Source organism: Pleurodeles waltl, chromosome 1_1 (assembly GCF_031143425.1).
Source record: "Pleurodeles waltl isolate 20211129_DDA chromosome 1_1, aPleWal1.hap1.20221129, whole genome shotgun sequence".
Classification (NCBI taxonomy): Eukaryota; Metazoa; Chordata; class Amphibia; order Caudata; family Salamandridae; genus Pleurodeles; species Pleurodeles waltl.
This window is the reverse complement of record NC_090436.1, coordinates 568441194-568464362: the sequence shown is the minus strand read 5'-3', so window position 1 is coordinate 568464362 and position 23169 is coordinate 568441194. Positions and strand designations below refer to the sequence as shown.

Below are 23169 nucleotides of genomic sequence, written 5' to 3'. Positions count from 1 at the left end.
ACTCACAGGAGAAGATGGAGGTGATCATGATCCAGCTTGCTAGATGGTGCAAAGGATAGCAACAACTCCTGCACTCACCACAATGACAACGCGGCCCACAAAGGCAATGCAGAAGGCAGGAGAGGGTCTTTAGAACCAGGACAACCCTGCTTGGCCTCAGGGACCTGGACATTATTAGAACCTACAGACTGAACCGGCAAGCCATACTACACCTGCTGCACCACATTGAGCCACAAATTGCAGCCAGCCTGCAGACCCCACACAACATACCACCTATGACAAAACTGCTCGCTGTCCTGCACATGCTGGCAAGTGGTTCCTTCCAAACAACGGGTGCACTGGTTGCTGGTGTCTCACAGCCGTCATTCTCTGCATTACTGCCAAAGGTGTTAGACGCTGTCATCTCCCTGGCACGCCACCACATCATCTTCCCCAGTAAAAGCAGCAGGAGAACAAACAGGGGTTCTATCAAATCCAAGGCTTCCGCATATGCTTGGGGCAATTGACTGCACCCATGTCCGGCTCGTAACACCTGCAGCAACAGAGCACTTATACCGAAATCGCAAGCACAAGCATTCTATTGATGTGCATGGCATAGTGGACCACCGGGGTCTATTCATAAACATTTCGGCCAAGTATCCTGGGAGTGTCCATGATGCCTATGTATTCCGGCACAGCAGGATCAATGAACAATTCCAGAATGGACAATTTGGAAATGTCCTACTTGTGGGTAAGCCAACAAATCTAGCAATGTATACACAACACACCAACCCTATCGGACACACAAGACATGCACCACCACAGTAACATATGGCCAGAGTAACACACATGTTCAGGTGATAACACATATGCACCATGCTGCAGTACAGCACAATGAGTGCACAACACTAATACATACACCCACATGTACGTAACACACCTACAACTTGACAGGCACACTACGGGAAGGACAGGTGCAAACATGTATCCTTTGTTAACAGCAGAACTACACAGACCGCACTACAAGTGCCCTCAGGTTGCCTACTATGTACACATCACACACACTACACCAAACAAAGAATAGCACAGACATGTCAATGGCATACACCATGCCCATATCATGTAACTTTCAAATAGGCACAGATGCCTCAAGTCAAGCTGTACAAATATCAAACACCACACAACTTGCGTCTATATCAACTGCATCTCATCAACACATACCTAACTTCTCTGTAGTGTGCAGAGACATCTGCCTGACGCATTGGCTCACACACAAGATCAATGCCCATCACATACCATTTGCCATATGTGTGAGAAGTGGTACCACACCTACTGTAGTGCAACCTCACATTCAACACTCACTGACTCACAACACCATCATGTCTGTACCAGATACAATAAATGGCCTAAAAGGGGTCAGAGTCACTGTCAGACAGTGCAGATCATGGATGTCATAGTGGGACCCAATACGAGAAAACAGGACATCATTGACCTCACATGCACTGTGCCAAGGGACACATTTGCTAAGTAGCTGAGCTCCATCATATAGCATGCACTGTGCATGTGTCGACAGTATACATGCACATTAATGTTTTGGAAGATAGGAGAGACACTGGTAGTTATGTTGATCATCCTGTGACAATGGTATACACACTTTTGGACACCTCATGGCTGTCACAAACATTAGCTGCCACTCAGGAACACCAAGGGACCTATGTAATAGCCCACAGTTCCATTGTCATGGCCTGCACTGTATGTACAACTTGGCAGATGACCATTTCATAATGACTTAAAGCCACTTTGTAATTTGGCCACCCTTCCATGCTGTATGTGGTGTGGAAGGGGTGTGCAAAGTTTCTCGCTGCAGGTCTGTCACCACAAGATAGATAGCATAATGATGCTGACTCACATGTAGCTGTCACCTAAAACCAGAGGAAGGACCAACAACAAATACCACCCCGGGGTGCTGTATGCAGGTTTCAAAAAGGAAGTAGACTGTGCTATGAACTCAGATGATTGGGGCACAATGCATGCTGCATACCGCTGCACACACAGAAAGAGCAAATTGGCCATCAAAAATTCATATGCACAGGGCAGTGTACCATTCTGCACAGATACATCTACCTCCACAAGGCAGCTAGCCAAGCACCCTGGTGCAGGGTAGGTAGTGTCATTGCTCGGCTGCACATGAGCAACTTACAGCACAGGGGACAACAAAGGGTTGCCAAGTAACATGTCACACATGGGCCATTCTTGCATTGTTGAAATGTTGCAGGACAGTGCAGCCAATTTTGAAGACATGTTGTGCATTCTCACTTACCAATTTCGAGGACCCTAAGGCCCATATTTATACTTTGTTAGCGCCGCATTGGCGTCATTTTTTACTACTTTAATCTTTTGCAACGGATCAGGGTTATGGTATACAGCCATGGATAATAACCCCAATTCCCAACCAAAGCACAGCAGCAGAGCGTGCATATAATAATGGGACATCGTAGGACACGGATTATTGTGGAGAGGACATTTGGCATCCTGAAGACCAGATTCAGGTGCCTGGACATCACAGGAGGCAGCTTCCTATATGCCCCACACATCGTCTGCAAGATAATCTTGACATGTGCCATCCTGCATAACATATGTGTGCGGATGAACGTCCCCTTATCTGATCAGGTTTGTGACCTGCCTGAGGAAGAGGAGGAGGATGGTGGAGAAGAAAATGAGGGGGGACAGCAAAACACAGCTGCTGTGATACGCCGCAGACTGCACATTGTTGAAAACTTCTTCACCCAAAAATCACTTAACTGACCTTGTAGATTTTGTCAATATACTTATTCACTCAATCCGGCTTTGGTGTCTTCAGTCTCTAAAACAAATACCTCAGTATTGTGAGTCTAACCTCAGGGAGCATGTCACAAACACTAATCTAAAGAGTACTGCTTCACATAGTAACATCATATGTGAAGCATAAGAGTGAACTGCTACCATCACACACATCACAATTAGCCTCATCACTTGAATGTAACAACTGAAGGACACAGTCTATGGACCACAACATATTAATCACATCCACGTTGCCAACTTGTGCAATAATAGCTCATCACACATAACTACAACATGTCCAAATAGGAGGTAAACAAGGGGCCCACACATGAGGCAGTGGATGTCAAAATATGGTGAGACTGTAATGTTTGAACAGACCACTAACACAACTCAGTGTGAGAGTTGGAATGGCTGCATGGAGCATGTGTGACAAGGGGGGGACATCATTGGTGACAATGGTCAGCATGATTAGCCCAGGTATGACAGGCAATGGGAGAAATGGAGCCTGCACAGTACATCCATGGAAATCACTCCTGCCACTGCCATGGGGCCCAATCCTGTCACGGGGTACACATGACCTCACACTTTAGACAGACACGTCTATAGAATGCACATCAGAATGGATGAGAACATAAGCAGCTAGGGCTGAAGGTCCACCACAAAAATATTATTATTACTATGCAAAATGTAATGATTTTCAACTGTCTATTGTGTTCAAAACATGATATGGTTGGAATGTAGGCAGTGCATGTCAATCACAGTATGTACCAAATATGTACACATGTCAGACATATGTATAGTCCTCACACAAGTCATCCATATACTCAAGATCAACATATGGAGACAGTTGTTGAGTAACATTTGCCAGATTGCATTCATCAGCCTTCATCAACAATGCCTGAGCTGTGTATGTCGTCTGAAATGTGATGCTCTGTAAGACAACTACACACAGCACATAAATGAACACAATTCACGATCGCATACCATGACTCTTGCATAGTACTGACTGCCATACATATGTGGATACACAGTTGTCACACATATATACATATGCATGACCTGTATACATTTGCATGCTGTTGATTCTGTAACACACACATTGGTGCAACAGACCAATCACACCCAAATCACATTATTCCATGGACTACCACATGTGACCATACACAAAATTCCTTACTGCAGCCCAGCCCGTCGAATGCGTATGTTGATATAGGGTGCATCCATTAACAATGGACAAAATGCATGCAATCAGGAATAGAGTAAAAAAAATGACACAAAAGTGTCGAAAACATCTGCAAATGCAAGTGACCCATGGGTCCTTACTGTGAATTCCACTTTCACATTCATCTCAATGCTGATTTACTGTTAAATCGATGTATAAAGGTAATGCCTCAATATAAAAAGACGCATGTAAGTAATGGGTCAGAAATACTCACACAAATATCAGATGTGTCAAAAAGTACACGCATTACAGAAAACGTGACGCAAGGGGACAGGAAGTGATGTAATAGGAAATCCTGTTTACAGGCATGGTACAGTGGGTGTACTTTCACTTTCTCTTTACAGTCTGTGCCTCTTTTGACTGTGTGGTTGTGTCCTGGAGTTGGTGGTGTCTTATTGCTCTGTTTTGTATCTTGTGCTGTCCCTCCTGTTGTGTTTTCTGTTTTATTTGATTGTTATTTGTCCCAGTGTCTGTAAATTTGTGGTTTTTTTTTTGTATTTTTCCTTGTACCTGTGCTGTGGGGTGTCTGTCTGGGTTAGTTGTATAGGTGGGTTAATTGGGATTGCTATTTTTGGGGTGTTAATTTTCCTTTACTTACTTCTGTTTATTACACTTTATTTCTCATTTTCAACCTGTACCCCAGTGCAATGTCTGGTAGGGGGAGGTAGACCAGAATGGGGGAGGAGGAGCTGGGAGGCTTTGTGTGGCTGGTAGCCCACTACCTCCCATTAATGTTGGAGATGGGTGTCCATGTGATACAGGGCTACCGGACGGAGGCGAGGTAGCTGCGGTGGGGCAAGGTGCTCCACCACCTGAACCACAGCAGCCACAACAACCACCAGCTCACGCGTCGCTGGGCTGATCTGGTGGCCAGGGAGCAGGATCTTCTGGACCATATTGGTGTGGTGATCGGTGGCCCTGTTGGTGAGTCTCCCATTGGCAAACTATTTACTGTTCACCACACTTGAATGGTACAGTGAGTGTAGTTGCAGTGTCTCTTTACAGTCTGTGCCTTTTTGACTGTGTGGTTGTGTTTTGGAGCTGATAGTTGTGTCTTGGTTGCGTATTGTATGTCATGTTGTGTTAAATATTGTCTGCTTTTTGTCCCACTATGTGTGATTTTGTGTGTTTGTGTGTACTGTGGTGTGACTGTCTGGGCTAGTTAATCATTTGGGATAGTTAGGATTAGTTAGTGGGCTTCAGTTTCCAATACTTTTTCTTTTTTCTATGTATTTGGGGTCAACCTATATCATTTATATTACATGACTGGTAGGGGGAGGTTGACCAGGATGGGAGAGGATGATTTGGGTGGATTTGTGTGGCTGGTAGCTCATTACCAGCCGATGATGCTGGAGATGAGGGCCCGGGTCACCCAGGGCTACCGGACCAAGGCCAGGCGGCTGTGGTGGGGCAAGGTGCTCCACCACCTGAAGAGGATCTACAAGAGCACCAGAAATGAGTACCCTCTCATGCATCGCTGAGCAGATCTGGTGTCCAGGGAGCAGGATCTGCTCGATCATCTTGGTGTGGAGATCTGCAGACCTGTTGGTGAGTGTCCCACTGGAATACTATTTACTGTTCACTGCTCTTGAGTGACAGTTGCAGATAAGTTGGAGTGCTGCACGCAATGCTTGTGGACAGGTTGCATGCAACCAGAATGAAGTGTCACTGTGCCAGTATAGACATGGGGGTTCACATATCCTACAATTTTACCAATGCAAGTCAGATGTTAGGTGAGTCATGCACAACCATCACTAAGCCACCTATTGCAGGGGCCATGGCAACATCTGTGCCCCAGCATTGTGTTATGTATGGTAGGCCAAGACACCGCCAGCATACCATATGTAACTGGATTGTGAATACAAAGTAGGCCAATCCATGTATGGCGCAACATTGTCAGAATTTCACATACCTCATTCCTGCCATTATGTTTACAAAGGGGGCATACCCGCCTTAGGGGGCACTGCCAATGGGGCATTTGATGCCATAAGCCAACTGTGACACATCAGTCATGGATTACTAATTACATGAAAATTGCAGACTAAAAATTGAGCCGTTTGTCCTCCACAATGTTCCTCTGTGTGCCTTGCAGGACAAGCCAGAATACCTGAGTCAGTTGTCTGACAGAGCACCAGGGTAGTGTCATGTATCTGTCACCCAACTACCCCTCATTCCATTGAGTTCCATCTTCTACTGATTGGCCACATATGGTTGTTGCAGGGTGTACTACAAGAGTCTCAGGCCCAGTGTAAGAGTGCAGTTGTTTGGCTCTCACTCACCTGAGTGTCAGCCTCATTGTGAGTTTGCAGTGGTGTGTCTGTTGCACTGTCCACAACCTGGATAATTAGCTCACTCCTCTGAAATAGGACACATTGTAATATGTTGTCCACTAGTATGTGAAAGTGAGATGATACTAACCATGGTTTTCCATCCATATATTTCAGGTGGACCTGCCCCCTAACCATAGGCAAAGTGGCAAGATTTGAGGACCCAAATGTATCCATTAAGTGTGATTTTGTCTGTCCTGTGATTAAGTGTTTTGTGTGAGTGAGTCATGTGTGTTGCCCCTAATGCTAGAAGTGATGAGCTGTCAAATGATCAGAAATCAAAGTAAGCTGGATGATGACACTGTCACATTTAAGTGGTTCCCATGCACATGCAGAGAGTCATATCTTGTGAGGCTTGTGGCGCTCAATGGGCAGTGTTGTGTAGACAAGGTAAGGACAAGCCACATGTCGGCCCATATGTGACTTAGCTGTGCACTGTTGTGAAAATAATGGCACTGGGACACACTTTCATTCTCACAACACAGTGATGCACCATTCACTAGACATATTGGTGCATCCCTGTATTGTAATGTACATGTAGGACTGGGTGGGCAATTGTCCCCCAGCATGATGCAACTTATATTGTACTCCACTTACATGACATGGAATGTAATAGGCGTGCATGTAGGTCAAGTACTATTGTGTGCTGGCATGGATATGGGTGTGTGAGGAATGGTATTAGCTGATCAGGTATTGACACGTGTCTACACCTGGGTACATGAATGTACATTTGATAGATGTATGGATACCAGCTTCCTAGTTGTAATCACCTAACATATGGTCCACTCCCTGACTCCATGTATGAGTGAGCCTGCCTTGGTGGATGACCTGCACAGTTGGGATGATGATCTGCATCGCGAACCCCCCTGAGGCACAGGGGGTGGGAACAACACATTTGTAGGGATATGTGATGCTCACAGTGTAGGTGACAGTCATTTTGATCAGGCTTGCATGTGTACCTATGAACACTGACCCCTTATGGCTACCAACTGCATCACATACTCCCAATAACAGATACAAGTTACTGGTGATGTATGTTTGAACATTTGACACAGATGATGAGGAATAGTGAGCCTGATCAATGTGAGGTTGATGCTGCCTTTGCATTACCACACATGGTACAACAAAAATCAATACTCATCTAATTGTGTTTGTTTCCTAATGTTCTGGGTGGCTATGGTATCAAAGAAATGGTGCTAAGGCAGCGTTGTCATTTCATCCATCAGGGCCATTGTATTATCCGGAATGTGAGTAGGAGTGCATGTGCAAATCGATGTAGATAGTAAGCTAATTATCTGTACATACTCAACACAATGCTTACACTGATGGTTGCCTGTCTCATTTTAACAGCTGCCAACACGAATAACAATGAACTCCGTGCCTTTCAGAAGAGGGCAGTGCTCTATTGGCACATATTGGCAGTGGAATCCGGGCTCAGGCGGATGGCAGGCCACTATCGCTCAGAGCGATCCACTGGTGAGTGGCTGGCATTCAGCCAAGGCGGACCCACACTGCCCACACAGGGTGGACCAAGCACCATAGCTGTGCAGGGGGCCACAGCTGCCAACATCATTATTTCCCCAGCTGCTGCACCCTCAACTTCTGTCCCAACCAAACCTGCTGCCATGGACATAAGTGTCATCAGAGACTTGCAAAGGGATGTGACACAGGTCCTCCAAAAGTTGAACTCAATTGAGAAGGAGGTGGCCAAGAACACAAAGACACTCAAGTACATTAAGAGGAAACTCAAGAGGACCAACCTTTGAATGGCATGATGTCAGTCTTCTCAAGTTCTGTCCCCTCCCTCCATATTTTTTCTAGGTTTTTAGTGGGCATTAGAGGATTAGTTGTAGCTTAGAATAGGTTAGGGGGTTAGTTAGGATAAGTAGGTTTGAGGGGGTGGGTTTTCTACTTTTTACATTTTACTATGTTGGGTGATGTTGGGGCTTTTATATATATATATATATATATATATATATATATATATATATATATATATATATATATATATATATATAAAACACAATTAAAAAAATCAAAAATATATTTGTTAGAGATATTTAGTAAATGTGTAGTTTAGTTTATATTGTCCTGCATGTGTCTTGTGATATAAGGAGGTGGATGGCGAATGTTTAGAGTGGCGTTAAAATTGCGCTAGTCAGCGTTACAGCAGTTTTGCATCAAAAAGTATCAATCTGGGCCAAAGTGTTCTGAACACAATTCTCTTGTCACTGATCTTTTTATAAACCTCTCCTCCATTAAAGTTTTCATCTGTAACTTAGCCAGTTTTGGAAGGGGTGTGCCAAATGTTGTGTAGATTGTGGTATGGGGTTTTATGTTGTAAGGCTTCTACCCTTTGTTTATGTTCATTAATTTGTATGGTTCCATGTTCTGGAGTGTGTGTGGGGCCTGAGGTTCTCTGAGCAGCAGTTAGCGGCTGGGAGACCACGGGCTGTACATGGACTGCATTTACCTAATAAATACTTCATTACCTACCTGGTTGGTGTCCTTAGCTCTTCCTCTACACAGATTAATCAAATGATAACAAAGTTATGAACAAACGACAAAGATCAAGTTATTGATACATGACTACAAAGCCCTGCACAACCTAGGACCAGCATACATCAACTACCGACTGAACCAACCATCCAGACACCTTTGATGTTCTGCCCCCACCCTCACACAGATACCACTCATCTGCTGAAGCCACAGTGAAGGTCATTACTTCTCCTACCTCTCTGCCAAGTCCTGGAACAGCCTTCCCCTTCACCTCCAAACATCACCCTCACTGGTGGACTTTGGGAGGAAACGCAAGACCTGGCTTTTCGAGTGAACCCTGCAATTCATTGCCAGGATATTCTCATGGGTGATTGGTAGATCTATAAAAATACTGACTGATTGACTGTCGAAAGCATTTTCAATGGAAAATGTGACACTGTAACAAAAATTGCTATCACTCACTGTGTATGTGTGTGTCGGCATAGATGGATAGATAGATAGATAGATAGATAGATAGATAGATAGATAGATAGATAGATAGATAGATAGATAGATAGATAGATAGATAGATTACACAATGGCGGTTGCCAGTGCGGGAGCAGAGATTCTTGTAACTTAATCTTTGAATATAATCATTAAATAGCCCCTGACCCCTTGGCTTTTGAGGTCAAAGAGAAAAAAAAAATGTTTTCATTCACCGTGGACTGTCAGTATTCTTGAGGGAGTACCTCATCACTCCTAAGGGATTACAGAGGGACAACTGGGGTTTCATTTTAAGTCTCTACCTCCATATTTTCTATGGGAGGGTGTTGCAGTACCAGTGATTGGCCAAAAGTAGCTCCTCAGGACTATGGTGTTGCAGTACCAGTGGTTGGCCATATGTAGCTCAGGACTTACTACTTTTTTTAGTAATAACTTACACTGGGTGTTTTTTAATACCAAAAAGTAGCATGGTTGCTCAAATGTGAAAATTTACTCAAAATTGTGTGACTGAGGCCCATAATGTTTTTACCTCAAAATGTACTGATTGCTTGACATTTGCATTATATTGTTTGAAAGAATTTGCACTTTGTGTGTTTTACACCCTTTACTTTGTAAAATACCAGATATGAGGTTATGTTATGTTATGTAGATTTGTATGGCACATCTTATCACCTATGAGGGTATCCAGGCTCTGAGGCTAGTTATTTTCTTATTTAGTGTTACTTTTTACTGAATAATCTGTTTTTATTTGGGTTTCTTGAAACATCACTTAGTATGAAGCTGCTTTTTTCATGTTGATAGCTGTTTTTGTGGTTTTTCTTCTTCTATAATACTGCCCACAGTTTCCTTTTTACTAGTAAACAGATTTTCGGACGTTTATCTTTAAGTTTCTTTTAAATTTTTTTAGTAGCTTTGTATTTACCAACGTTCCTTTTACATGTTTAACCATGTGATAGCTTTATTTGAGTTGCTAGTTATTTTGAGTCTCTTTATGCCCACAGTTCTTTCCTTTGGTGGATGTTTTGTGTGTAGTGGTTTTTGTGATTGCTCATGTTGTTGGTTTTTTCTTGGTAAGCTTTCACAAGATTTGAAAACATTTATTGTGTATATGTTGTTTCCTAAATATTGCTTAAAAGTTGATTTTTCAGTTGTAGTCTTTGTAGTAATTATTGCTCGGACTGTGTTACAATAAGTTGCTAGATTTCTTTCTATTGTTCTAGACCTAGGGGAAAACTCACTTTCTGTTTGATTCTTGTTTTCCGGAGTTAGTTTTTTTACATATTTTCAGGTGTCAAGGTTTAACTGGTATGATAGAGGATGTTTGTGGCACCCATTGACGTCACTGTTCCTGTAAGAATTAATGTCGTGTAATGACATCTGCAGTGCATTGAGGCACAAGTTACTGCTTGTGGCGGATTTCATTGCTTTTGAGGTTTTGCGGCAGAACCTTTATTCTACCTAACTATGGGGCATATTTATACGTCCTTTTTGCTGAATTAGCGTCATTTTTTAAAGCTAATTCAGTGCAAACGTAACTCCATATTTATATTTTGACAATATTGGAGTTAAAGTCATTTTTTGGATGCGTAAAACCACCTTGTGTCAATGAGATGCAAGGTAGGCGTTCCTGTCTAAAAAATTACTGTAAGGACCTAACGCCTTATTTATCCTCCCATGCAAAAATGGTGCACGGGGGGCGTGGGCCTAAATAATGGCGCTAAGTCTGCTTAGCGCCATTATTTAACACCTGGGTCAGGGCAGGCGTTAGGGGACCTGTGGACCCATTTCCATGGTGAAACACCATGGAAAGAGCCCACAGGTGCCCACCTCAAGCCCAGGATCACCCACACCAGAGGGACACCAGAGGATGGGGGGACCCCATCCCAGGTAAGTAGGGTAAGTAGGGGTAAATATTTTAAAATATTGTTCAAAGTGCCACTGGGGGCCCTGAAATGGGTCCCCCTACATGGCACTGGGTGCAATGGCCATGTCCTGGGGACCCTTGACCCTTTTATAAGACAGGAGTCATGTGGTATGGATGGTTTTCCGACAGGAAATGACGTTAGGCTGGTTAGAGCCATTTTTTTGCCTCCAACCAGCCTAACTTCATTTTTTGGTGCCAAACCCCCTTCTCCCATTGCGCCACACCCACCCGGCGAACGTTTTTTTTTTTTACGCTAGCCCACCCTTTGCGCCGGCTTGCAGGATTCCATAAATTTAGCGCTCGGCTGGTGCTTTTGAATGATGCAAGGTGGCACTATACTTTTTGACACAAAACTGCGTTTGCGCAGTTTTGCGTCAAAAAGTATAAATATGGGCCTATGTGTTTTTGAGTGGATTTCTAGGACCGCTTATGCTCAATGCAATCTAATTTTGTCTATGTGCATGCATTTGTGAGTGATAGCCTATGAGTGTGTGTGTGTACATGTGTGGCTGTATGTGTATTTTTATGTGTGTGTGCGCGTCTTGGTGTATGTGTTTTTGTGTTATAAATGTGTTTACTTTCCACGAGCTTCATGTCCTCCTTCTTCTTTTCTTTACCTTGCTACGTCTTCCCTATCAACCCTCCTTCTCTCTTTTCCTCCTTTTCAGTTCTGTATGTTTCCATTTACTGGAGTTCGTGATTTTTATGGAATTCACATAGTCCCTAAAATGGCATCCCGTACCTGAAAAATGTCTGCTGTGTGTTGAAATGTTATTTAAATTTGTGAAGTTATTATGACATTTTTTTGCTGTTTTTCTTCAACATTTTTCATGCCTCTGAGACCCCACCAAGCAGTTATGTGATGTGGAGACCCATTTTGGTTCCTATCCTTAGCTGTACAATTTTTTCATGGTTCTAAAATCAGACCATAGTCCGAAGTCTTAATTTGCAAGATGTTGGAAACACATTTTTGATCTCCTTTATCAACCAATCTCATCTAGAAATATTCTATGTGATTGACAAATTCAGGAATTCCGAAATGACAAATTTAACACAGAAAACGTACATGAATTTTAACTCTTTCACACTCACTTGGCACTTTCTTCAAATGATGTCAGTTACTAACTATTGAAAAGATTTACACTAACCCATGAAAACCATGCTTTCTGAGCTAAGGTCTGCTTTCCAGACAAGTCTCGAATATATCCTTTCAGAGGTGAGCAATGTTTCCCATGGCATCTATAATATAACATTGCATCTTTTGGACCCTCTCTGTATGTATTTCATGAATTTGGACAACAATTGCACACTGGAATACTACTCAAAAATGTTCCAACTTGTTAGTAAGCACTGGCTCATATAATACAATTTGTCTTCTTAGTGAGTAACCGTAACTGGTATCTAAATACGTCCATGTGAATATATTGTGGCTAAGGCCTCAAGCTTAACCTCACTAATAATGACTAGTGCTAGCGCGTCTGACCTTAATGAGTAAACTTACAAGGGGACGCAAATAGGTCGATGACCTTTTTGAATCGCATTTAAGATGTTCACACCGTACATCCTGTACATTCAGATCAATAACCATTCAATACAATCAATAATCAATGATAATCAATAGCATTAGTAATCAGTTGGAGTCAGTAAGTATCACACACCATGACCTTTCAGTCATGAATAAGCACACCTTTTAGTAAAAGTTAAAATATTTTTTTCCTTTATTAACAATGCTAATGTCACGTAAGATAGTCTCAATATCAAATGATAGACATAGAGAAACATCACTGGCTGTTCAAATCTGCGAAACAAACACGATCTAATCAAAGCTTGAACAATTACACATTCTAAGGTTACTAACAAGAACAATTGCACAAACGATATTGCATACATTCATATTCAGCAAAGGAAAGGCATCGAATGTTACTCCATATAGCGAACATTTTTAATGAGGATCCATATCTAACACCAGATTAGCATTAGCATGTTGGGCTTCATGCAAAACAATTTAGTCAACACAAATTTAGAAAACATCTAACTATGGCTCTATCAAAATAGTGCAGTTGGTACCTAGAAAGAAAAAGCAAATAGGCATAGCAAAACACATGCATAACAGTATACCTCTCCTCAAGTGGATTAGCAAGCTAAGATAGTCTTCGTCATCAGAACATCAGTTCGGTCAGCAAGGCATCAGGATTCATCATCAAAGTTCAGAAAACGCAAAGTCTTTAAGCATTAAAGTGAAGCACGTCTCTTGTCAAGAAGCTCAGTAAAGTAATGGCCTTTCGGCAAGAAAGAAAATGGGCACATGCACTGTCTTCCATCAGTGCAGTCTGCTAAGTTAGATTTCCTAAAGCTACTTCCCAAGCCCTTATTAGTCAAGGGATTGCATGTTCACACTTTGTCTAATAAAACTAAAATATAAAATCTACAGTTTTTGCTAGTACACGGTGCACATGTCGCTGATTGGCTTCTCTTGTAATGTCCTCATCATTCGGCTCGTCAGGTAACAATTGTGTTGCAGCTTATACTACAGTCAGTGTCTCTACTGTTCTCCTTATGAGAAAGTCAGTCTTACACACATTACACTTATTATGTTACATTTTTTAAGAACAGCATCTTCTATCAAGTAGTTCTCATGAGAAAGACTTTTAGCTATGAGCACATTTGGTCAGCACAGTGGAAAATTACAATTTAATTCTCTAAGCAGACATTTTATTAATCGGTTTAGAAATACAGCTTGACATGAGGCCGTGCAACATGGGCAATACCTGCGCTAAGTTAAGGCCTACAATTAATAAAGCTAATACATAATGCATAACCCTTAATATGACATAGTACTACATTAATCAAACATAAGCCCCATGTTTCAAAATAATAAGCCATTAATAAGTACACTTTGTGAACAATGGCGGCCACTCACGTTAATACATTTTCAAATGCATACATTATTTTTCTCTATATTAATACATTTTCTACGCACATCCATTCCTCAAAATCTGCAAATATTCATTAATATTTTTATTAGAACCCCTGCTCCATCACTAGCGAGGCCACAATATCGGGTATTCTCTTTGTTACTGTGCTGCAGGGACATAGCCTACCAGTCCATGCTTGGTTGCCAGTTTGAAATGGCGCAATAGTTCTATTATATATGGTTCTTCTCTTTCGTTAAAAGCCAACAGGAGCTATCAATCAACAAACTATCACGCTAATATATAGCTATAACTACCCAGATGAGTTTTCAGTAACTAAGAACCCCCGATTTAAGCATTTCTATCCACCCCTTTTTTGTTATTTTACTTGGAATGTATCTATAATTTCTGTTCTGTTTTTACAGAAGAGTCGAGAATCAATGTAGTGGAGAGGTGTGAAATGAGCAAAAAGAGAAGGAAACACTGCAGGAGGCGAAGCAGTTCAGAAAACCCAGAGTGGAAGTCAAGTAAGTTTCAAAAATTACATTGCTTGGGCAGCATGCAATTGAACTGCACAAACATCACATGCCCTTTTTACAGTACAAAACTAACTATCATTAAGCCTATGCCCAGCAACACTTGTAGGAAAGAGCAATGGGTTCGGAATGGGCCAAAATATTAGGTCTATTTTAGCATATGCATTAAAGCAAGAGCAGGGACGATCGCTTAGCTCTTGCTAATGTGTCCAATAAAAAACAATTGCGTAAACAAATATTATGGAAAAGGAAACTTGAGCATTTGTTTCTGTTACTTTCCATAGGAGCTGATTCAGAAAAGCATTTATGGGTGTGGAAAGCTGTTCTACAGGAGTACTCATTTACATATTCTTACATGGGTTTATGGTTCAGCCCTGAAACATCCAGCTCACTATTAGTAAAAGTGCAAAAAGGACTGTGAGAAAGTAACTTCTTAGTTGGGGTTGATGGTAGTCCACCACAAGTAATAATTAAACTATTCTTGTCAGGTCCAGTAAAGGTTTCAGCAATTTAAATCTGGGCTGACCCTTTAGTTGCCATGGCATAGTGCAAGCAGATTTAACTTATGGAAATGTGCAACCATTTACAAGTACCAAAAACAGTTAGAAAGTCAAAAATAAAACACAATAAAAATTCCCTCTCCAATTTCTAAAACACAGACCATAATTTAATGTGAGTTTTTTAAACTGTAAAAGAAAAATAGTGCCAAAAAGTAATAAGTACCAACCACGGTCATCTGGTTGCTCCTGACTGAGTCAAGTGTTAGTTTTAAGGCCAACAGCAATGTAGCGCAGGCTGTATAATAGGGGCACATTTGTCCCAGTGGAAAAGTCACCTCCTGACATTGACTGACTTTAGTGAGCAGAGGCAGTGTGTAGGTGTTGAACGTCAACTGATTCTCATCTCTGAATAGAGCCTCTGTTAAATGGTTGGTTTTAGACAAGAAAAGCTCTGCATGGGAGAAGTTTGTCTCAGGTCTCAGGCGTTGATCTGTTCTTCTTCAACAATAGCACAGGTGAAGCTGTGGTTTGGAACCAAGGAGGACTCAGCATCAACGGATTTGGGCATTGAAAGAGGAATGTAGTGGTAGCTACTGCACAGTCTGGCCCAGAGGAATACACCTTCTTCAATTGGCTGGACATGTGGTCCCAACCTCCAGATTGTTCTCTAGGTGAAAAGTTTGAAGAAAGTCCCATGTTTTCTCAGTGTATTAGAAAGAGAACACTTTGACACAGATAAGGGTCCCAGGATCTTAGGAACACCAATCAGCTGTCATGACTCAGTCCAGGGCAGGTCCAGTTGGAGCTGGTTACTTGGGCTCTTCAACGGGGTTCTTCAGGAAAATTGACTTTTGCAGCTTGTTGTATGCCTGTAACTTAAAATGCGTTCAGCCAACTGACCCCTGGAGTCCACTTTTTTGTTATGGGTACAAGTGAGAGAAGGTCCAGCCTCTCAAGTCTCCTCAGAACTCTCAACAGGTGATGCAGTCCTTCTTCTGTCTTCCACATGTCTTCCACATGTCCAGTAGTGTTCTGAAGAAGGTGCCCAGGGTGCCAACTACATTTATACCTGTGGGTGTGGGTGACTGCTGGAACCTTCCTACCCAACAGAAAAGATCACAGGGGTAACCTTATCCACTTTTGCAGCAGTTTCTGTTTGCCCTACAATCCTACAATGAACCTCTTTGCTAGGTCCAACATGGCAGAAACGTTCCTCCAGTGTGCAAATTCCTATGCCCACTCTAGATGTATGGCCAAAGAAATTGGCAATCCCTCCACTGGGATCACTCAAAATCAGTTCTTGTGGCAGCTTCTCTCTCACTGCGATTGGTGCCTAGCTGACTAGAGAGACAAAGGAGGGGGAAGGTCCAAGTGTTAACTACATGTGCCTCTGACAAGGTTGTCCCTGGTTCCTGAGCACTGCCCAATCGTCATCCTGTCAGAGGAACAGACACCTCCCCACATCCCAGCCCTTTGTTTCAACTCTGGGAGAAATTTCATCAAAGGAGGTATTAAGCTCCAGGGTGACAGCTGGACGCACATGCAAATGTGATTCTTGAGTCTTCAGCAAGTAAAAGGTGGCTTTTTAAAAGTACCCTTTGTTAAATATTTGTTACAAATCCAACTTTAGCAATAAATTGGGCTTGTAATATTTTAGAAATTCCAAGAAGGAACTTTGTAGCTGTTTCCTAAGTAGAGATTGCATTATGAATTTTAATATTGTTTTCCAGTGCTTTCCTACGGAATAGCTAAAACTGTTACAGTGAAACAGTATTAGGGCCTTGTCTCTGTAAGATATGTTCAGTATTAATCTTTTACATGCCCTACTATTAAGTACCAGGCACCATGCCCTTTGGGCATTTAAGGCCTACTTATGGGTGAATAATTCATATTTAAAAAGATTGTTTAGGCCTGCCAAAAGGGGTTATTTAGGCAGGTAGAATCTGTAGTTTTAAAACTGCACAGACAGGCTGCAGTGGTTTGCTTGCAGTCATGTTTTTCATTGTCATTCTATTGTAGCACATTGTTTGCTGCAGTCCACTAGTGACTTTAAACAGGCGCTCTGAGTACACTTTGCACCATATAGTACAGGAATATAGCCATTTTTTATACCTTTTAGGGGTCAGACCACATGTACTTGGGTGTGGTTAGCAGACTCCCGAAGTGAAATTTAGAAGACAGCACCATCACTCCAAATAATGGAGGGAGAGGCATTTTCCTAACAGGCCACAGTCCTTTGTATTTGTACAAACTGTATATGAATGGTACCTAAATATTCCCGATGTATTGCTATTTAAGATTTTTTAGGGCCAATCTCCAAAGACTTGTACAAGTACATAAATGCACAATGTAAGAGAACTTTTTTACTCCAAGAGGGATTGAACAGACTATGGGCCTCATTATGACTTCAGCGGTCTTCACAGAAGACCACTGAAGCCGCTGCAGCCAGCATACCGTCAGTACTGGCGCAATGCTAGCCGCCCTAGTAGGAGTTTTCTGCTGGGCCAGCAGGCAAAAACAGTGTTTCAGCCTGCTGGCCCAGCAGAAAGCTCACCACAACATTGACGGCGGCGGCAATGTTATGGTGCGTAGGGTGCAACAGCACACGCCGTGCATTTCACTGCCGTGATTCAGGCACTGAAAAACGCGATCGGGCTGTCCATGGGGCTCCTATCATTTAACACACTTTCGCCTACTTACGTTTCACTATAAAACGTCCTTTCCAAGGAAAACAGGGTGGGGATTCATCATGCAGAAATGCCCCTGTGATAGTAGGTCGGACCAATCAACAATGCACATTGCACTTTTTTGTAGGTTTTATCATGCACCAAGGAAATTTTATCTAAAGCCCTTGTTTTTAAAACAAAGAATTGTCTATCATTTGGTTGTTTTGAAATACTTATACTACATATGGTCTTAGTGATGTATCTATTTGCAAAAGGGTTGCCATGTTCCTTTCAAAGGTAATCGGGATTAGAAAGACATTGAGAGATGAAGGAATAGAACTGATTTAGTGTAAGCTCCTTTTTAGTTAAGAATAGCTTTGAGATAAGTAGGGTAGATTATTTAATATTTAAGATCAGCTACAGTGGGGGAAGTATCTTCTGATTGTTTTCTTATAATGTATGTGATCTCAGATTTTATCGTGCCTTATGGGGTTACAGAAATTATTATATGTGATGATGTGCTGCATTTTTATTTATTTGAACCGAATAAAGATAAAGAGCGAGAGGGAATCTCTTTGCTTACCACAACCTGCCTTTTTGATTAAACACCATATTTGGCATTACTTTTCCTGGTACTCAGAATTTGGGGCCAGATGTACAACGATTTTTCTAGTCCCAAAGGGTCCGATTTGCGGATTCGGCCCGTTTGCGACTAGAAAAATGCTTTTTGGGATGTACAAAGCCCCAAACTGCTATTCGGTAACTTGTTACCGGAGCGCAGTTTGGGTTTTGCGATTCAGTATTAGGAAGGGGCATGTCAAGGGTGTCCCTTCCTAATACCGAATCAAAATGGTATGTGTTAGACTTTTCATCCTTGTCGTGGTCTCCCTTAACTTTTTGACTCTGTTTCCCAGGTTGTTGATGTGTGCTGGACTCTGATTTTGCTGTTTTTGTTACTCTGGGCACTTTACCACTTCTAACCAGTGCTACAGTGCAAGTGCTCCCTTACAAAATGTGTATATAATTGGCTTATCCATGATTGGCATATTTGATGTTTTAGTAAGTCCTTAGTAGAGTGCACTAGAGGTGCCCCGGGCCTGTAAATGAAATGCCACTAGTGGGCCTGCAGCACTGGTTGTGCCACCCACATAAGTAGCTCTGTAATCATGTCTCAGACCTGCCACAGCAGTGTCTGTGTGTGCAGTTTTAACTGTAAATTCCTCTTGGCAAGTGTACCCACTTGCCAGGCCTAAACCTTCCCTTTTCTTACATGTAAGACACCCCTAAGGTAGGCCCTAGGTAGCCCCAAGGGCAGGGTGCAGTGTATAGTTAAGGTAGGACATATAGTAATGTGTTTTATATGTCCCGACAGTGAAATATTGCTAAATTCGTTTTTCACTGTTGCAAGGCCTGTCCCTCTCATAGGTTAACATGGGGGCTACCTTTAAATATGATTAAAGTGTAGATTCCCTTTGGTTGCGGATGGACATGTGGAGTTTGGGGTCTTTGAGCTCACAATTTAAAAATACATCTTTTAGTTAAGTTGATTTTAAGATCGTGTTTTGAAAATGCCACTTTTAGAAAGTGAGCCTTTTCTTGCTTATATCATTTCCTTGACTCAGCCTGTTTGGGGATTCCCTGTCTGGGTCAGTTTGACAGTTGGGATGGTTGCACCTCACCAAAGACAGTGACACAAAGGGAGCTGGGGTGTAGTCTGCATTTCCTGATGAGCCATCTGTGAAAGGTGGGAGGGGAGGAGTGGTCACTTACACCTGAAAGGGCTGTGCCTGCCCTCACACAATGCAGTCTCCAACCTCCTGGTGAGTGTCTTGGGCCTGGCCTGGGCAAGGCAGGATTTCACATTCAAGAGAGACTTTGCTTTGAAGTAGGCCTACTTCAAAGGAGACATTGGGTATAAGAAGGGCACCCAAAACCACAGACTTTAGAACACTTCTGGAAACCTAGAGGAACCTCTGCCTGCAGAAGAGCTGAAGAGCTGAGGAAGAAGAGTGTTCCTGCCTGTGACTGTGCTTTGTGGAGCTATCCTGCAGTTGCTGCTTCTGCCAGAGTAAGAGGGCAAAGACTGGACTTTGTGTGCCTTTCATCTTTTGAAGATCTCCAAGGGCCTGATTTAGAGCTTGCCTCCTGTTGTTTGAAGTCTCAGGGACAGCAAAGACTTCTCTCTGCCAGCACCTGGAGTCTCTGGAGAGACTCCTACTCTGGCAAGTGGTGCCCATCCAGTTCCTGGGATCCTGAAAGGAGAAGCTGGCAGCCTAAGAGGAAGAAATCCATGCACAGAATGCTGTGCGGGGAAAAGATCGACGCGACTTTGATCTGCGGCTGAACAATCAACACGCCACTGACTTTGCAGCTCAAAATCAAGGCTCACCTGTAACGCGACCGAAGAGTCAACACACGGAGCTGGAGAAACGACATGCAGCATCGCTGACGGAGGCTGGGAGATCGCAACCTGCGCTGTGTGGGTTTTGGATCATCGTGTGGCTGGATTTCCGATGCAATTACCGCTGGGCGTTTAAAAACAATGCAAGGCCTGCCCGGAACCTAGAGTGCTGACCGGATGGATGCATCACTCTCCTGCGGAGAGAAGAAACGGCGTGCCCGACCTGAAGAAAGGAAAAACGACACAAGGTCTCGCTCGTGAGTGAAATCAACGCATCACAAGCCCTTTTTGAAGCACACTCACCCGTGCAGGATTATTTTTGACGCACCCAAGGTACATTTTCACGCTAACAGTGTTAGTGTGTGTTTAAAACTACATGAAGACTCTTTTTGCTTTTTAATTGATAACTTGACTTGTGTATTGTGGATGTTTGTTGTTTTGGTCTTCTTTTGTTTAGATAAATATTTTCTAAGTTTCTAAACCTGTGTTGTGTCATTTTGTTGTGTTTTCATTAAGTTACTGTGTGGGTTGGTAAAAATACTTTACACCCAGCACTCTGAAGTTAAGCCTACTGCTCGTGACAAGCTACCAAGGGGGTAAGCAGGGGTAAACTGAGGGTGATTCTCTTTTACCCTGACTAGAGTGAGGGTCCTTGCTTGGACAGGGGGGTAACCTGACTGCCAACCAAAGATCCCATTTCTAACAGTATGTATGATTGTTTTGTGACTGTGAATGCAGTTGCAAAACAATCGCAGTTAGCACCAATTTGAAATTGGTGCTAACCTAATCGCAAAAGGGAAGGGGCATGGGACCCCTTTGTGAATCCATGCAAAAACATTTTTTCAGAGCAGGCAGTGGTCCGGGCTGCATTTAAAAAATAAATGCTGCTTTATTAAAATTTTTATTTAAAAGCAGTCACAGACATGGTGGTCTGCAGACACTAGCAGGCCACCATTCCTATGACTGCCGCCATTACCAATGGGGTCGCAAATTGCTACATACCTCATGAATATTCATGAGGTAGGTCATTTGCGACCCCACTGTGAATCGAATTGACACTGTTGTACATCCGAGTCGCAAAACTGGATCTTCGTACATGTCGCCCTTGTTTCTAATGCTGAATTAAGCCTGATATCTAAATCAGGCTTAATTCTGGTGAGAAGTTTAATATATTGATGTAAGCATGATTAGCTAAGGAACGTTAGGTTCACTTGCATGCAGGAACGGATGATGTGTTTGTATGTACAGAGTATGTCCATGTAGTCTGAAAGTAAAAGATGTGTTGTATGCTTTCCAGATAACTCCATTGTAAAATTGGGTTATTTTTCTTCAGTGCTAGGAATAATCAAATAATGGACAATAACCACTTTGCCATCACCACACCAATTCTTGAAACTATATCACATTACCACACCAATTCTTGAAACTATATCAATGATTGAATGTATGCCATGAATTTGGGTTTATTGGTGGGCCAGTGTGTCTTATTCCCTCAGGAAGGTCTCATCCTTGCATAAAAGAAGATCAGAGTCCAGGTATTTTGATATAATCCTAGTTATATCCTGGTGATTTGTTCAGGTGGACAGAATCCTGTCAGTAAATCAATAGTACAATCTAGTGTTTGTGACTTGTAAAGTACCATGACAGTAGCACATTCCCTGAGATTCAATGAGACTTCAAATACTGTTTTACTTTCTGGTCAGGCATGACCCTCACTGTGAAGCAGCCCAGGAGGGACCTGGAAAATAGGTACGGTTGAAAAGCTAGGTTTTGCACACAGCATGAGGGCTGAAATCAGATAAGTGAAGGTTTATTACTGGCCAGCAGAACAGTGGTTTATTTCTGCTCTGTTAAGCCTCTCCTTTATGTAAAGGTATTCTTATTTGTCCAATCAACATGCATTTCTACTTTTAAAAAACAAATATATTGAACTAAAGTAAACTACTACCATCACTTTTAATAGATTTCAGAATAACAAGCTACATTTTTCATAATCATTTTTACCTTTTTTTGAAAAAGCAATAATGTGAAGCATTCAAAATGAACAATTTCTACTTTTGGAATTCTAATAACATGAATAAGAACTTTTTGCATTTTTCTGGTGGTAACGAGAGAGTTCACACTTGTTGGTCATGTAGTGGATTATTTCTTTAGCAAAGAAGGTTTGGAGGTTATTGAATGATTTACATGTGCCAGGGAAGAGTAGTTAAAGGTTTATATATAGGACGAATTGGTCAATAGAAAACCAAGTGCAAAAATAATTGAGTAAGTTGGAATGTGGGAAATTTCCTGGTCTTCCCAGTCCAGAAACAATGAGAATTATATATAATTCAAGCAAATAGAAATGGTTGTACATGCCTCTTAGCTCGGGTAAAAGTACAGTATGTTTCTGAGATGTTAACAGAAATTTTAGCTGATCACAGCCAAGAGCATTTATTTAGAACAATGGAAAGTGCCAATATCTAAAAAGAGGTCTTAGAGGATAGTTTTCAACGCCTGAACAATACCAGATTAGGATCAAGAGAATTATAATCTAAAAGGTAGGGGACACTTTTATTTCATAAGTTGCTACGTGTAGGACTTTCCTAAGGTCAATTATACATGCTACAATCCCTTTTCAGGAGACAAACTCTGCATTGAAAGAGAGTTACAACATTTGAGAGTAAGAGTGGCCCATTATTAGAAATAACCCTCCCCATATGTGTGTGTGATCTATGGATAAGACTCAATTGGATTATACCATCCTAAGGGAGGGGAGTCTGTGTATCATGTAACTGGCAAGGTAGCCTACTGAGTCAAATATCTAACTTCTTTCAAACGTTTCAAATTTGAATGCAAGCAAGGCAAATGCAAACTTGAATCCTTCTGAGATCCATACATTGAGTCCCATCAAATATTGT

The 23169-nt window shown here is 42.1% G+C and overlaps 1 protein-coding gene across 1 annotated transcript in view; it reads left to right on the top strand.

Moving 5' to 3' along the window:
* The window catches only part of LOC138285815 (uncharacterized), a 569249-nt gene that overhangs the window by 15076 nt on the left and 531004 nt on the right, over nucleotides 1–23169 (top strand). Inside the window, exon 2 of the mRNA XM_069226216.1 lies at nucleotides 14592–14693. Coding sequence (XP_069082317.1) covers nucleotides 14627–14693 — 67 coding nt within the window. The 5' untranslated portion in view covers nucleotides 14592–14626. The remainder of the gene's footprint in view (nucleotides 1–14591; nucleotides 14694–23169) is intronic.